The sequence below is a fragment of the Netta rufina genome, assembly GCF_964035555.1.
Source record: "Netta rufina genome assembly, chromosome: 31".
NCBI lineage: Eukaryota > Metazoa > Chordata > Aves > Anseriformes > Anatidae > Netta > Netta rufina.
In genome coordinates, this window is record NC_140155.1 from 2205611 (window position 1) to 2219993 (window position 14383).

At 50.2% G+C, this 14383-nt stretch overlaps 1 protein-coding gene across 4 annotated transcripts in view; it reads right to left on the reverse strand.

Annotated features, from left to right (window-relative positions):
• The window catches only part of TNXB (tenascin XB), a 29980-nt gene that overhangs the window by 3517 nt on the left and 12080 nt on the right, over nucleotides 1-14383 (reverse strand). For 2 of the 4 annotated variants that reach the window (XM_084303917.1, XM_084303914.1), the window contains exons 16-31: nucleotides 13951-14244; nucleotides 11830-12123; nucleotides 11217-11507; nucleotides 10579-10875; nucleotides 9737-10024; nucleotides 8611-8904; nucleotides 7381-7674; nucleotides 6735-7028; nucleotides 6188-6481; nucleotides 5682-5975; nucleotides 5033-5326; nucleotides 4186-4479; nucleotides 2601-2894; nucleotides 2038-2331; nucleotides 1352-1645; nucleotides 251-375 (exon numbers count right to left, since the gene is read on the reverse strand). In XM_084303917.1, the coding sequence (XP_084160043.1) occupies nucleotides 251-375; nucleotides 1352-1645; nucleotides 2038-2331; nucleotides 2601-2894; nucleotides 4186-4479; nucleotides 5033-5326; nucleotides 5682-5975; nucleotides 6188-6481; nucleotides 6735-7028; nucleotides 7381-7674; nucleotides 8611-8904; nucleotides 9737-10024; nucleotides 10579-10875; nucleotides 11217-11507; nucleotides 11830-12123; nucleotides 13951-14244 (4529 nt within the window). The remainder of the gene's footprint in view (nucleotides 1-250; nucleotides 376-1351; nucleotides 1646-2037; nucleotides 2332-2600; nucleotides 2895-4185; nucleotides 4480-5032; nucleotides 5327-5681; nucleotides 5976-6187; nucleotides 6482-6734; nucleotides 7029-7380; nucleotides 7675-8610; nucleotides 8905-9736; nucleotides 10025-10578; nucleotides 10876-11216; nucleotides 11508-11829; nucleotides 12124-13950; nucleotides 14245-14383) is intronic. The other 2 variants (XM_084303915.1, XM_084303916.1) reach the window with 2 other exon arrangements.

Below are 14383 nucleotides of genomic sequence, written 5' to 3' on the forward strand. Positions count from 1 at the left end.
GGAGTGCTGGAAAGGAGTATTGGGGACCACAAGGAATACTGGAGTGAACAGAGGTACACTGGGGAGGTACCAGTAGGGTTCCTAGGGTGTTACTGGTGTGCCTGGTGTGTGTGGGGGTGTTCTTGGGTTCCCCAGGGTGGTATAAGGGTCCCCCGTGAGGTTATTTGGGTCTCCAGTGGATACTGGAGTCTCACAAGAATTACTGGAGTCTCACGGGGCTGGGAGGTTTTGGGGTGTTTGGGGAAATTACCTGCAGGGGGCCACCAGGGGGGCCGTAGACAAGGATGTAGCCATCAGGAGGGACTTGGGGGGGCGCCCAGTGCAGACGAGCACTGCGGGGCCACAGGGACCCCACCCACAGGGTCCCTGGGGCACCTGCACAAGAGATGGTGACCACTGAGGCCCACACCAACCCCCCAGCCCCCCATAGACCTTCCCACTGACTCTCCCCACAAACCCCTTTTGGACTCCCCCAAGGGTCACCACAGCACCTTCTCACCACCATAGCTCCCACTGACCCCAAAGACACCCCCATGGTCTCCACCCCGAAGACCCCTTGTAGTATCCCAGTGACTCCCATCCACAGTACCCCGCACACAGAGTGTCTCTGGGAGCATCCAGGGACTCTTCCATCCATCCTTCCTTCCATCCCTCGCTCCCTACCTCCCTGTTTCCCTCCTTCCCTCTCTTCATTTACCCCTCAGCCATCCATCTTTTCATGCATCATTTCCTGAAACCACCCTTCCACTGAACTTTGCCTCCATGGCTCCAATTCATTTATTCTACCGGCAAAACACAAATCCAACCAGCTATCTGCCTGTACATGCTTCAGTCAATCCTTCCACAAAAAAATGGGTTCATCACACCATCCATCCCATAAGGAGCCACAGTCCGACCCAACCATTCAACAGCTTGTCCATCTGTCCATCTGTCTGTCCGTCCTTCCATTCAACCAACTATTCAATCAAATAATTACAGAGCCATCCATGCATCCTACATCCATCCATACACCCAACCGTCCAAACAAGTAAACATATGTCCCTCCATCTTCCACACGTCAACCTCTAGCTCTCCAAATCTCTCTGCTCTTGCCTGAAATCATCCCTCAATCAGTCACCCAATGAGCACAAAAACTTGTTCCTATTGCTTGCAAAGCCATGATCCAGCTAACCACCTAACAATACACCCATCCATAGAGCCCCCCAAACAGCCAGACAGTCATACAAGCAACCAACTTTCATCCATCCGCTCCTCTCTCCAAACTGGCACGCACCCATCCCATTTGGCCTTTCCCTGCCACATCCACTCAGTGCTGAAATGTGATAAGAAAAGGGCCCACAGTCACTCTCACCTGTGACAGCATCAGTGGAGATGGGGCCCAGACGTTTCCGCCCCCACATCCCATACAGGTTGAACTTGTAGCGGCGCGATGGTGACAGCCCTGGCACGGTCACTGTGCGGGAACCACCATCAACGGGCAGCACCTGTGGCTGGCCTTGTGCATCCTTGTACTGCACTGTGAAGGAGTCAAAGGTGCCCTCAGGGACACTCCATTCCAGCTGGACAGAGTCAGGGGTGATGTGGGAGGCCGTGAGCTCGCCAAGACGGGGCTGGGATGGTGGTTCCTCCTCTGCTGGAGGTGGGGCTGCAATATGGAGACCACAATGCAGGGCATAAACATCCCCACGTACAACTATCCATCTGTTCAACAACCAACCAACTATTCATCTAACCATCTCTCTGTCCTCTCTGCAAACAGTTGTCTGTCCATCCGTCCATCTGTCCCTCCGCCCGCCCATCCATCCATCCATCCATCCATCCATCCATCCATCCATCCATCCATCCATCCATCCATCCATCCTCTACTCCTGCTAATCTTGCATGCTCTTGGCCTTCGTACATTCCCCAGTCAGCACCAAAAATTTCCCCATTTTCGTTAAGACCCAAGTGACCAGGACAGGCTCTAGGAAGGCTCCTGACACAGTCCAAACTCACAGCCCACCAAAGGACACATACATGGCATTCAGCAGCCCTCACCTGTGACAGCATCAATGGAGATGGGGCCCAGACGTTTCTGCCCCCACATTCCGTATACGATGAATGTGTAGCGTTGGGATGGAGACAGCCCGGGCACAGTCACTGTATGGGATCCACCATCCACAGGCAGCACCTGCAGTTGGTCTTGTGCGTCCCTGTACTGCACCACGAAGGAGTCAAAGGTGCCCTCAGGGACACTCCATTCCAGCTGGACGGAGTCAGGGGTGATGTGAGAGGCCGTGAGGTCACCCAGGCGTGGCTCGGATGCTGGTTCCTTTTCTAGTTCATCCGCAGCTGCAACACAGAGGGCACAATGCCGCCTATAAATATCTCCGTCTGTTCTTCCTTCCATCCATCCATCCATCCATCCATCCATCCATCCATCCATCCATCCACCATTGCATATTCCCATCCCTCCAACCCTCCATCCTGTTCAGTAACCAGGAGATGTTCCCATTTTCCATAAGGCCCAAGGGGCTCAGGACAGATCCTGTCCTGGTTCCTATCCTGGTCCAAACCCTGGGCTTGCAAGGGACACAGATACAGCATGCAGCTGCTCTCACCTGTGACAGTGTCAGTGGAAATGGGGCCCACACGTTTCTGCCCCCACATCCCATACAGGTTGAACTTGTAGTGGTGAGATGGTGACAGCCCTGGCACGGTCACTGTGCGGGAATCTCCATCCACGGGCAGAACCTGCAGCTGGTCTTGTTCATCCTTGTACTGCACTTTGAAGGAGTCAAATTTCCCCTCGGGGACACTCCATTCCAGCTGGACGGAGTCACGGGTGACATGGGAAGCTGTGAGTTCACCCAGGTATGGCTGGGATGGTGGTTCCACTTCTGACTTGACTAGTGCTGCAAAAGAGAGGACACGATGCAGGGCAGAAACATCCCCTTGTTCATCCATCCACCTATTTATCTCTCTATCGGTTGGCATACCCAACCTCCCTTCCTTCCTTCCATCCATCCATCCACCCATCCATACACCTTTGTGCTCATTATACTGTGTCAAGCTGTGATCGAGTGAATTCATCTTTCCCAGAGTAGGACGTGTAGTGCTGTGCTCTGCACTCGCAGGTAGAAGAGCAGTGATGTTACACCAATTTTATGTCTTTTGTTGAGCAGTGCCGGCACAGCATCATGACTCTCTCCAACCCCAGTCAAAGCCGGTAGGCCGGAGTGTGCAAAAGGTGCAGAGGAGACATTGCCAGGGCAGCTGACCTAAAATGGCCAAAGGGATATTCCACACCACATGATGTCACACTCAGGAATAAAAGCTGGGAAAGGGGAATGAAAAGGGGAGGATCTTGTTATGAACAGGGATGTCCTCCCAAACATCTGCCATGCAGACTGAGGCCCTGCTTCCCAAAATGTGGCCAGATATCACTTGCTAATATGAAGTAGAGAATAATTGTTTTAAACTTTGGCTTCCATGTGACATTTGCTTATTTATTTTTTATTTTCCTTTAATTAAACTGCTCCTCATTTCAACCCCTGAGCCTTTTGTCATCATATCTATGTTCTTGCTCTTTTCAGGAATGCAAATTTGCTTAGCAAGCTACCACACTCATCTGTCTGTCCAGCCATTCATCCAGATAATCATTCCCTCACCGGCGACCTTCACGAACCATCCAACCAAATCCAGTGATCTAGACTTTCATTTAACACTTTGCTCACCCCTATCCTCCCCCACTTTGAAGTGTTTCATACTCCTTAATCCAATGATCCACTTATCCAGCTATCCATCTGTCCATCCATCCATCCAACTGCCCTTTTTTCCTGATTCTATTTCCCATTTATCACCCCTTTATTTCATCCATCTGTCCAGCTTTTCACCCACGAAGCCATTGATGCACTCTTAGGTACAGACAGACGGACACCCACAACAAAATATCTTTCCAAAAATCCATACTACCAAACGTCCTGCCACTTATTTTTTAATCTTGCCAATAAACACCATCTCCATATCGATGACTTTCCTTCCCCCCGTCCTACTATCCATCCAACCATTCACCAGGAACCACCAAAGAGATGCACCCATTTCCAAGAAGGGCCAAAGACCCTGGGTGGATGTGGTCCCCACTTCTGATGTGCTCTAAAACCAAGGCATGCAAGGAATGGATAAGTGGCATGCACCAGAACATACCTGTGACAGCATCAGTGGAGATAGGGCCCAGACGTTTCCGCCCCCACATCCCATACAAGTTGAACTTGTAGCGGTGAGATGGCAACAGCCCAGGCACAGTCACTGTGCGGGAACCTCCATCCACACGTAGCGCATGTGGCTGGCCTTGCACATCCCTGTACTGCACCGTGAAGGAGTCAAAGGTGCCCTCGGGGACACTCCACTCCAGCTGAACAGAGCTGGGAGTGATGTGGGAGACCGTGAGCTCGCCCAGGCGTGGCTGGGATGGTGGTTCCTCCTCCGTCTTGACTGCAGCTACAACAGACAGGGCACAAGACATTACATAAACATCAGTCCATCTCACCCACCCTCCCTCTCTCCATCCATCCATACAGACAGACAGACAACCACCCATCCATCCATTGTTTCAACCAACATCGATCCATCCATCCATCCTTCCATCCATCCATCCAAACAAACAAAGTAAACATCCATCTTTCCATCTTCCACACATCCACCTCTAGCCCTCCAAATCTTTGCTCTTGCCTTCAACCATCCCTTGGCCAGTCAGCACAAAAATTTGTTTCCATTGCTCATGAGGTGATGATCAAGCCAACCATCCAATGATCCATCCATCCAAAAAGTCCCCCAAATTGCCAGTTATACAAGCAACCAACTTCCATCTATGCATTTCTCCCTTCAAACTTGCACACTTCCACCCCTCCATCCACACTCTTTTTAGAACTCAGATGATGTTCCCATTTCCAACAATGCCCAAGTGACTCAGCATGAGCTCTTCCAAACACAAACCTGCCACATCCACTCAATGCTAAAAGGTGATAAGAAAAGGGCACACAGTCACTCTCACCTGTGACAGCATCAGTGGAGATGGGGCCCACACGTTTCCGCCCCCACATCCCATACAGGTTGAACTTGTAGCGGCGCGATGGTGACAGCCCTGGCACAGTCACTGTGCGGGAATCTCCGTCCACGGGCAGCACCTGTGGCTGGCCTTGTGCATCCTTGTACTGCACTGTGAAGGAGTCAAAGGTGCCCTCGGGGACACTCCATTCCAGCTGGACTGAGTCAGGAGTGACGTGGGAGGCTGTGAGGTCGCCAAGACGGGGCTGGGATGGTGGTTCCTCCTCTGCTGGAGATGGGGCTGCAATATGGAGACCACAATGCAGGGCATAAACATCCCCCCATACAACTATCCATCTGTTCAACAACCAAACAAACATTCGTCTAGCCATCTATCTGTCCTCTCTGCAAACGGTTGTCTGTCTGTTTTTCTGTCCATCCGTCTGTCCATCCATCCCTCCACCCATCCATCCATCATCCTCTACTCCTGCCAATCTTGCATGATCCCAGCCTTCATACATTTCCCAATCAGCACCAAAATTTTCCCCATTTTCGTTAAGACCCAAATGACCAGGATAGGCTCTCGGAAGGCTCCTGATAAAGTCCAAACTCACAGCCCACCAAAGGACACGTATATTACATGCAGCAGCCCTCACCTGTGACAGCATCAATGGAGATGGGGCCCAAACGTTTCTGCCCCCACATCCCATACAGGTTGAACTTGTAAGGGTGGGATGGTGACAGCCCTGGCACGGTCACTGTGTGGGAACCACCATCCACAGGCAGCACCTGTGGCTGGCCTTGTGTATCCATGTACTGCACCACGAAGGAGTCAAAGGTGCCCTCGGGTATGCTCCATTCCAGCTGGATGGAGTCAGGGGTGACATGGGACACAGTGAGCTCGCCCAGTCGTGGCTCTGATGGCAGTTCCTCTTCCGACTCCACTGCAGCTGCAACACAGAGGGCAGAATTCAGGGTATGAACATCCCCCAGTCCATCCATCCTTCCGTCTCTTCGTTCATCAATCCATTCATCTATCCAAAGATGTGGTCCCATTTTCCACAGGGCAGAAGAAACCCAGAACAGGGACTTGCAAGGCTACCGTCATACTCAAAACACATGGCCCATAGCAGACATGTACCTGTCACACATCAGGACACACCTGTGACAGCATCAGTGGAGATGGGGCCCACACGTTTCCGTCCCCACATCCCATACAGGTTGAACTCGTAGCGGCGCGATGGTGACAGCCCTGGCACGGTCACTGTGCGGGAATCTCCTTCCACAGGCAGCACCTGCGGCTGGCCTTGTGCATCCTTGTACTGCACTGTGAAGGAGTCAAAGGTGCCCTCAGGGACGCTCCATTCTAGCTGGACTGAGTCAGGAGTGACGTGGGAGGTTGTGAGGTCGCCCAGACGTGGTTCAGATGGTGGTTCTTTTTCCGGCTCTACTGCAGCTAGAACATGCAGGACACATTGCAGGGCATAAACATGTCTAAATCCATCCATCCACCTAGTCTTCCCTTCACTCATCCATACAACTATCTATCAATTTATTATTCCATCCCTCCATCCACTACAAAGGTACCACATAAGATGCACCTGTTTCCCAGAAGTGCCAAGGACTTTGGAAGCAGCCTACCTCTGCTCTCACTGAGAATCCAAATCAAGGCATCCATGGACACAGACACAGAACGCAGGAGCCCTCACCTGTGACAGCATCAGTGGAGATGGGGCCCACACGTTTCCGCCCCCACATCCCATACAGGTTGAACTTGTAGCGGCGCGATGGTGACAGCCCTGGCACGGTCACTGTGTGGGAATCTCCATCCATGGGCAGCATCTGTGGCTGGCCTTGTGCATCCTTGTACTGCACCACGAAGGAGTCAAAGGTGCCTTCGGGGATGCTCCATTCCAGCTGGACTGAGTCAGGGGTGATGTGGGAGGCAATGAGTTCCCCCAGCTTTGGTTCGGATGGTCGTTCCTCTTCTGGCTGGACTGTAGCTGCAATATGGAAGGCACATTGCAGGGCATAAACATCCTCCATTCCATCTGTCCAACTTACTATCCACCCATTCATGCAACTATACACCACTTTATTGAACTAACTAGCAGTTCAGAATTTCTTTCATTCTGCCATCTCTCCCCCTGACTATCCAGCTGTCTACCACTATGTCCCTTCGTCTCTCCAAACGTGCCTACACTCATCCATCTGTGCATTCCCTAGTCAGAGGCCAAGAGATGTAACCGTTTCCCTGATGGGAGAAGGACCCTGGAACGTGTCTGAACCCAAAGCCACCCAACTCTAGAACCAAGTCATGCAGGAGATACAGACATGCCACACAGAAGCCTTCACCTGTGACAGTGTCAGTGGAGACAGGGCCCAGGCGTTTCCGCCCCCACATCCCATACAGGTTGAACTTGTAGCGGCGCGATGGTGACAGCTCTGGCACAGTCACTGTGCGGGAATCTCCGTCCACGGGCAGAACCTGTGGCTGGCCTTGGGCATCCTTGTACTGCACCACGAAGGAGTCAAAGGTGCCCTCAGGGACGCTCCATTCTAGCTGGACTGAGTCAGGGGTGACGTGGGAGGCAATGAGTTCCCCCAACTGTGGCTTGGATGCTGGTTCCTTTTTGGTCTCAAGTGCAGCTGCAAGGTTTATGCAGAGCATAAATATGTCCCCGTCCATCTGTCTGTCCATCCATACATCTACCCACCCGTCCACCCATCCATCAAACTTTCTCTTCACCCATCCATGCAACTATCCATCCATTTATTGACATAAGTTCCTTCCATAGACCCTTACCCTCAATTCAGCATCACCCCAACTGTCAACTCAACCACATATCAACCTTTTATCCACCCATGCTCGTAACCAGAAAACAAACAACACTTTGAAGACATCCATCCATCCTTCTACTTGGCAGTCTGTTCAGTAATTCATCCAGATAATAATCCAGCCATCAAGCACCTTCAGCAAACTTGTAAACAAACAGTGATCTAGACCTTGACTTAGCTCTTCGCTCACTGTTTCCACCTTTTCATCCTGGTGTTTCTTACACCATTAATCACTGAATCATCGAATCATCGATTCATCAAATCATGAAACAACCACTTTGGAAAGGATACCAAATGCTCATCAGCTCCAAACTTTCCTGGGAAATGGGAGCCTAGATGATATTATTTAGTACACTTTCGAGTTGTATCTTGAATACCTCCTGTAACAGGGATTCTACCATGTCTCTGGGCAGGTAGTCCAATGACTGATTTTTCTTACTGTAAAAAAATTCTGTTTTGTATCAAGATGCAACCTATCCCAATGTTCCTTGATGCCACTGGCTCTTCTCTTCTCCATGTGGTTCCCTGAGAAGAGAGCTCTCTGTGTAGACACCTGTCTACCAGTTTATCCCTTAATCTCTCCAAACTTGCCTGTATTCACCCATTTGTCTATTCCCCAGTCAGAGGCCAAGTGGTGTTGCCATCACCCAGAAGGGCCAAGGAACTGGGAGGAAATGCCCCCACTCCCACCCTGTTCCAAAACCAAGGTATGAAAGGGATGAGAACACTACATGCAGCAGCCCTCACCTGTGACAGCAGCAGTGGAGACAGGGCCCAGACGTTTCCGCCCCCACATTCCATACAGGTTGAACTTGTAGCGGCGCGATGGTGACAGCCCTGGCACAGTCACTGTGCGGGAATCTCCATCCACAGGCAGCACCTGTGGCTGGCCTTGGGCATCCTTGTACTGCACCGTGAAGGAGTCAAAGGTGCCCTCGGGGATGCTCCATTCCAGCTGGACTGAGTCAGGAGTGACGTGGGAGGCTGTGAGGTCACCCAGGCGTGGCTCAGATGGTGGTTCCTTATCTAGCACAACTGCTGCTGCAACATGGAAGGCACAATGCAGGTGTAAAGATCCTCTGGGCTGTTTGTCTGTCCATCCATCCATAGCTCCATCCACCCATCAATTGATGCAGATGTGTATCCATTTATTCACAATACCTTCCATCTACACACCCTTAAATTCTACTCAGAATCTCCACAATTATTAACTCAGTAACATTCATCCACCTGTCTTTCCATTTATCCTTGTAACCAATCATCTATTCACTCTTCTTTTCATCCATCTCTCCAGTTAGACATCCAGATAATCATTTGGACATCAGGAACAGTCAGCAGCCATCCAAGCAACCAGCAACAGATCTAGCCTTTGATTTAGCTCTTTGTTGACTAATCCCTTACTCTATCTATTCATGGAAGTGTTTCTTACTTCAATAATTCAATTATCCATTTTTCCAGTTCTCTATCTATCCAAACTTATATCCATCCCTCCATACAATTGCCCTTTCTTCCATGTTTCACCTCCCATTCATCACCCCTAAGATCCTATCCATCCATCTGTCCATCCATCCATCCGTCCACTCACCCACCTGCCCACATTTCAAGCAATATATACTCCCTCTTATAAACATCCACAACCTAACATAATTACAAGAATCCATCCTTCAAGCCTTCAAGCCTTACCTGCTGATCCTGCCGAAAGCCATCTCCGTATTCATGACTTGTCCCTGTCCCTCCATCCATTTAACATGCATCACCCAAGAGATGCATTTATTTCCCAAAAGGGCCAAGGACCCTGGAAGGACACTCTGCATCCTTCCACTTTTCTCCAAAATCAAGATGTGGAGGGGACATGATATGCAACAGCTCTCACCTGTGACAGCATCAGTGGAGATGGGGCCCACACGTTTCCGCCCCCACATCCCATACAGGTTGAACTTGTAGCGGCGCGATGGTGACAGCCCTGGCACGGTCACTGTGTGGGAATCTCCATCCACAGGCAGCACCTGTGGCTGGCCTTGGGCATCCTTGTACTGCACCACGAAGGAGTCAAAGGTGCCCTCAGGGACACTCCATTCCAGCTGGACTGAGTCAGGGGTGACATGGGAGGCTGTCAGCTCGCCCAGGCGTGGCATGGATGGTGGTTGTTTTTCATGCTCAACTGAAAGGATACAAAGCAGGCTATAAAAAATATCTGATTCCTTTTTCTGTGCCTTATTCCCTGCATTCCTCTCTCCCTATTCACCTTTCTTTACCTATCCATCTTTCCACTGGATGTGAACCCAGCAATTCATCCTATCATCGATGAATTCAACTAATTGTTTCTCCACCTCTGAACTATATATACCCATTTATTGTCTAGTGAAGTTGTCCATGTGCTCCTTAAAATCCATGCAGTATTCCATCCGTCCAAATGACTAATCACTCATCTATTCCTCCATCCACTCTTTCATCCAAAAAGCTAAATAGATGATAATCAACTAGCCATCCACCAAGCCAAATACACACGCAGAAATCCAGACTTTTGACCATTCTACTATCTAGCCACCTATCTACACACCTGTCTTACAATCTATTCCTCCATCTCCACAACTTTGTTGGCACTCATCCATTTATCCATTCCCCTGTCATCTGCAAAGACCCTTGCAAGTCTCCCGACTTACTCCAAACACATGTCCTACAGGGGACATAGACATGGCATGCATCAGCCCTCACCTGTGACAGCATCAGTGGAAACAGGCCCCAGACGTTTCTGTCCCCACATCCCATACAGGTTGAACTTGTAGTGGCGGGATGGTGACAGCCCTGGCACAGTCACTGTGCGGGAATCTCCGTCCACAGGCAGTATCTGTGGCTGGCCTTGCGCATCCTTGTACTGCACCACGAAGGAGTCAAAGGTGCCCTCGGGGATGCTCCATTCCAGCTGGACAGAGTTGGGAGTGATGTGGGAGGCCACGAGGTCACCCAAGCGTGGCTCAGATGGTGGTTCCTTTTCTGGCTCGATTGCAGCTGCTACAGAGAGGACACAATGCAGAACACAAACATCCCCCCTTCCATCCATCAAGTTTTCTATGCACCCATCCATGCAACTATCCATCAGTTTATTGACTTAACCATCAGTTCAGCATTTCATCCATCCTTTCGTCTCTCTACCCAGCTATACACCTGTGTATCCCTCCACATCTCCAAACTTGCCTACACCCATCCTTCCCCCTATTCTCCAGTCAGTAGCCAAGAGATATTCCCGTTTCCCAGAAGAGCCAAAGAGCCTAGATGGACCCTGTCCCTGCTCCCAAGGTGCTCCAAAACAAAGCTTTGCAAGAAACACGGACATGGCATGCAGCAGTCCTCACCTGTGACAGCATCAGTGGAGATGGGGCCCAGACGTTTTTGCCCCCACATCCCATACAGGTTGAACTTGTAAGGGTGGGATGGTGACAGCCCTGGCACGGTCACTGTGTGGGAATCTCCATCCACAGGCAGCACCTGTGGCTGGCCTTGTGCATCCTTGTACTGCACTATGAATGAGTCAAAGGTGCCCTCGGGGATGCTCCAGTCCAGCTGGACTGAATTGGCAGTGATGTGGGAGGCCATAAGCTCACCCAGGTGTGGCTCAGATATCAACTCTTCTGGCTCAACTGCAGCTGAAACAATGGGTGTACAATACTGAGCATCCCTGCTCACTTTCTCCACCTTTCCATTGAAGTATTTCTTACTCCAATAATCCGGTAACACGCTTTTGCAGTTCTCCATCCATCCAAACCTAAGTCCAACCCTCCATTAAACTTCCCTTTCTTCTATGTTCCACCTCCCATTCTTTACCCCTTGATTTCATCCATCCATCCATCCATCCATCCATCCATCCATCCATCCATCCATCCATCCATCCATCCATCCTCCCATCTTCACAAATACCCTCCAACCATAAATCAACTCAAATCCACAATGGCATGCAGCACCTCTTACCAGTGATTGCATCAGTAGAGACAGGGCCCAGACGTTTCCGCCCCCAAATCCCGTACAGGTTGAACTTGTAACGGCGGGATGGTGACAACCCAGATACGGTCACTGTGTGGGACCCACCGTCCACAGGCAGTGCATGTGGCTGGCCTTGTGCATCCCTGTACTGCACCATGAAGGAGTCAAAGGTGCCCTCAGGGACCCTCCACTCCAACTGAACAGAGTCAGAGGTGATGTGGGAGGCCGTGAGCTCCACTAGGCGCGGCTTGGATGGTGGTTGCTTTTCGGGCTCAACTGCAGCTGCAATAAAAGAACACAATTCAGGGTATAAACATTCCACAGTGCTCCATCCCTGTCTCCCTCACTGCTTTTGGCCGTCTCCATCAGTTTCTGTACACCACAAGCCATTCTTCTATCCAGTTAAACCCAGTTGGAGGCTGGTCACTAGTGGAGTCCCTTGGGGCTCAGTATTAGGGCCAGTTCTCTAATATCTTTATCAATGAGCTGGATGAGGGGATTGAGTGCACCTTCAGTAAGTTTGCAGATGACACCAAGTTAGGTGCATGTGTTGATCTGCTCGAGGTTAGGAAGGCTCTACAGGAGGATCTGGATAGGCTGAGGTCAACTGTATGAAATTCAACAAGGCCAAGTGCCGGGTCCTGCACCTGGGGCACAACAAACCCAAGCAGTGCTACAGGCTGCGAGATGAGTAGTTAGAAAGCTGCCTGGCAGAGATGGACCTGGGAGTATTGGTTGATAGTTGGCTGAATATGAGCCAGCAGTGTGCTCAGGTGGCCAAGAAGGCCAACAGCATCCTGGCTTGTATTAGAAACAGTGTGAGCAGCAGGGCTAGGGAAGTGATTGTCCTCCTTTACTCGACTCTGGTTAGGCCGCACCTCGAGTACTGTGTTCAGTTTTGGGCCCCTTGCTACAAGAAGGACATCAAGGTGCTCAAGAGAGTCCAGAGAAGGGCAACAAAGCTGGTGAGGGGTCTGGAGAACAAGTCTTAGGAGGAGTGGCTGAGGGAGCTGGGATTGTTTAGCCTGGAGAGGAGGAGGCTCAGGGGCAACCTTATCACTCTCTATAGTTACCTTAAAAGAGGCTGTAGCAAAGTGGGGATTGGTCTGTTCTCCCACGTGCCTGGTGATAGGACGAGGGGGAATGGGCTAAAGTTGCACCAGAGGAGGTTTAGGTTGGATGTTAGGAAGAACTTCTTTACCGAAAGGGTTGTTAGGCATTGGAACAGGCTGCCCAGGGGAGTGCTTGAGTCACCATCCCTGGAGGTCTTTAAAATGTGTTTAGATGTAGAACTTAGTGATACGGTTTAGTGGAGGACTTCTTAGTGTTAGGTCAGAGGTTGCACTAAGTCATCTTGGAGGTCTCTTCCAACCTAGATGATTCTGTGATTCATTAAACAGTTCATCCTTCCATCTCTAAACTGTTAACCCATTTTATGTCTACTGAAGCTGTCCATGTAAGTACTGATCTAATTATCCATCCTTCTCTGCACACATCCATTATTCATCCATCTATCTATCCATTCATCAGAAGAATCATCCAACTATCAATCAACCAGCCATCTCTTTATCCTTTGTGGTACATGTACATCTATCCATTCAACCATTTGTCCATCTGATTCTGAGTACATACAAATGCTTTTTTTTTTTTTTTCCTATCTCATCTTCCAAACATCCATTCATCTATATATCTGTCTAACCATTCTGGCTTCCACTCATCCATCCACCTATTTCCAGATGACTCTTAGCATTCAGAAGACCATGCAGTACTCCATCCATCCAAATGACTAATCACTCATCTATTCCTCCATCCACTCTTTCATCCAAAAAGCTAAATAGATGATAATCAACTAGCCATCCACCAAGCCAAATACACAGGCAGAAATCCAGACTTTTGCCCATTCTACTATTTAGCCACCTATCTACACACCTGTCTTACAATCTATTCCTCCATCTCTACAACTTTGTTGGCACTCATCCATTTATCCATTCGCCTGATCTCAATTCCCACAGGGCAGAAGGGGCCCTGCAAAGACCCTTGCAAGTCTCCTGACTGACTCCAAAGTCAAGTTCTACAGGGGACATAGACACGGCATGCATCAGCCCTCACCTGTGACAGCATCAGTGGAAACAGGTCCCACACGTTTCTGCCCCCACATCCCATACAGGTTGAACTTGTAGTGGTGTGATGGTGACAGCCCTGGCACAGTCACTGTGTGGGAACTACCATCCACGGGCAGCATCTGCGGCTGCCCCTCTGCATCCTTGTACTGCACCACGAAGGAGTCAAAGGTGCCCTCAGGGATGCTCCAGTCCAGCTGGACAGAGTTGGGAGTGATGTGGGAGGCCACGAGGTCACCTAGGCGTGGCTCAGATGGTGGTTCCTTTTCTGGCTCGATTGCAGCTGCCACAGAGAGAACACAATGCAGAACACAAACATCCCCCCTTCCATCCATCCAGTTTTCTATGCACCCATCCATGCAACTGTCCATCAATTTATTTCCTTAACCATCAATTCAGCATTTCATCCATCCTTTCGTCTC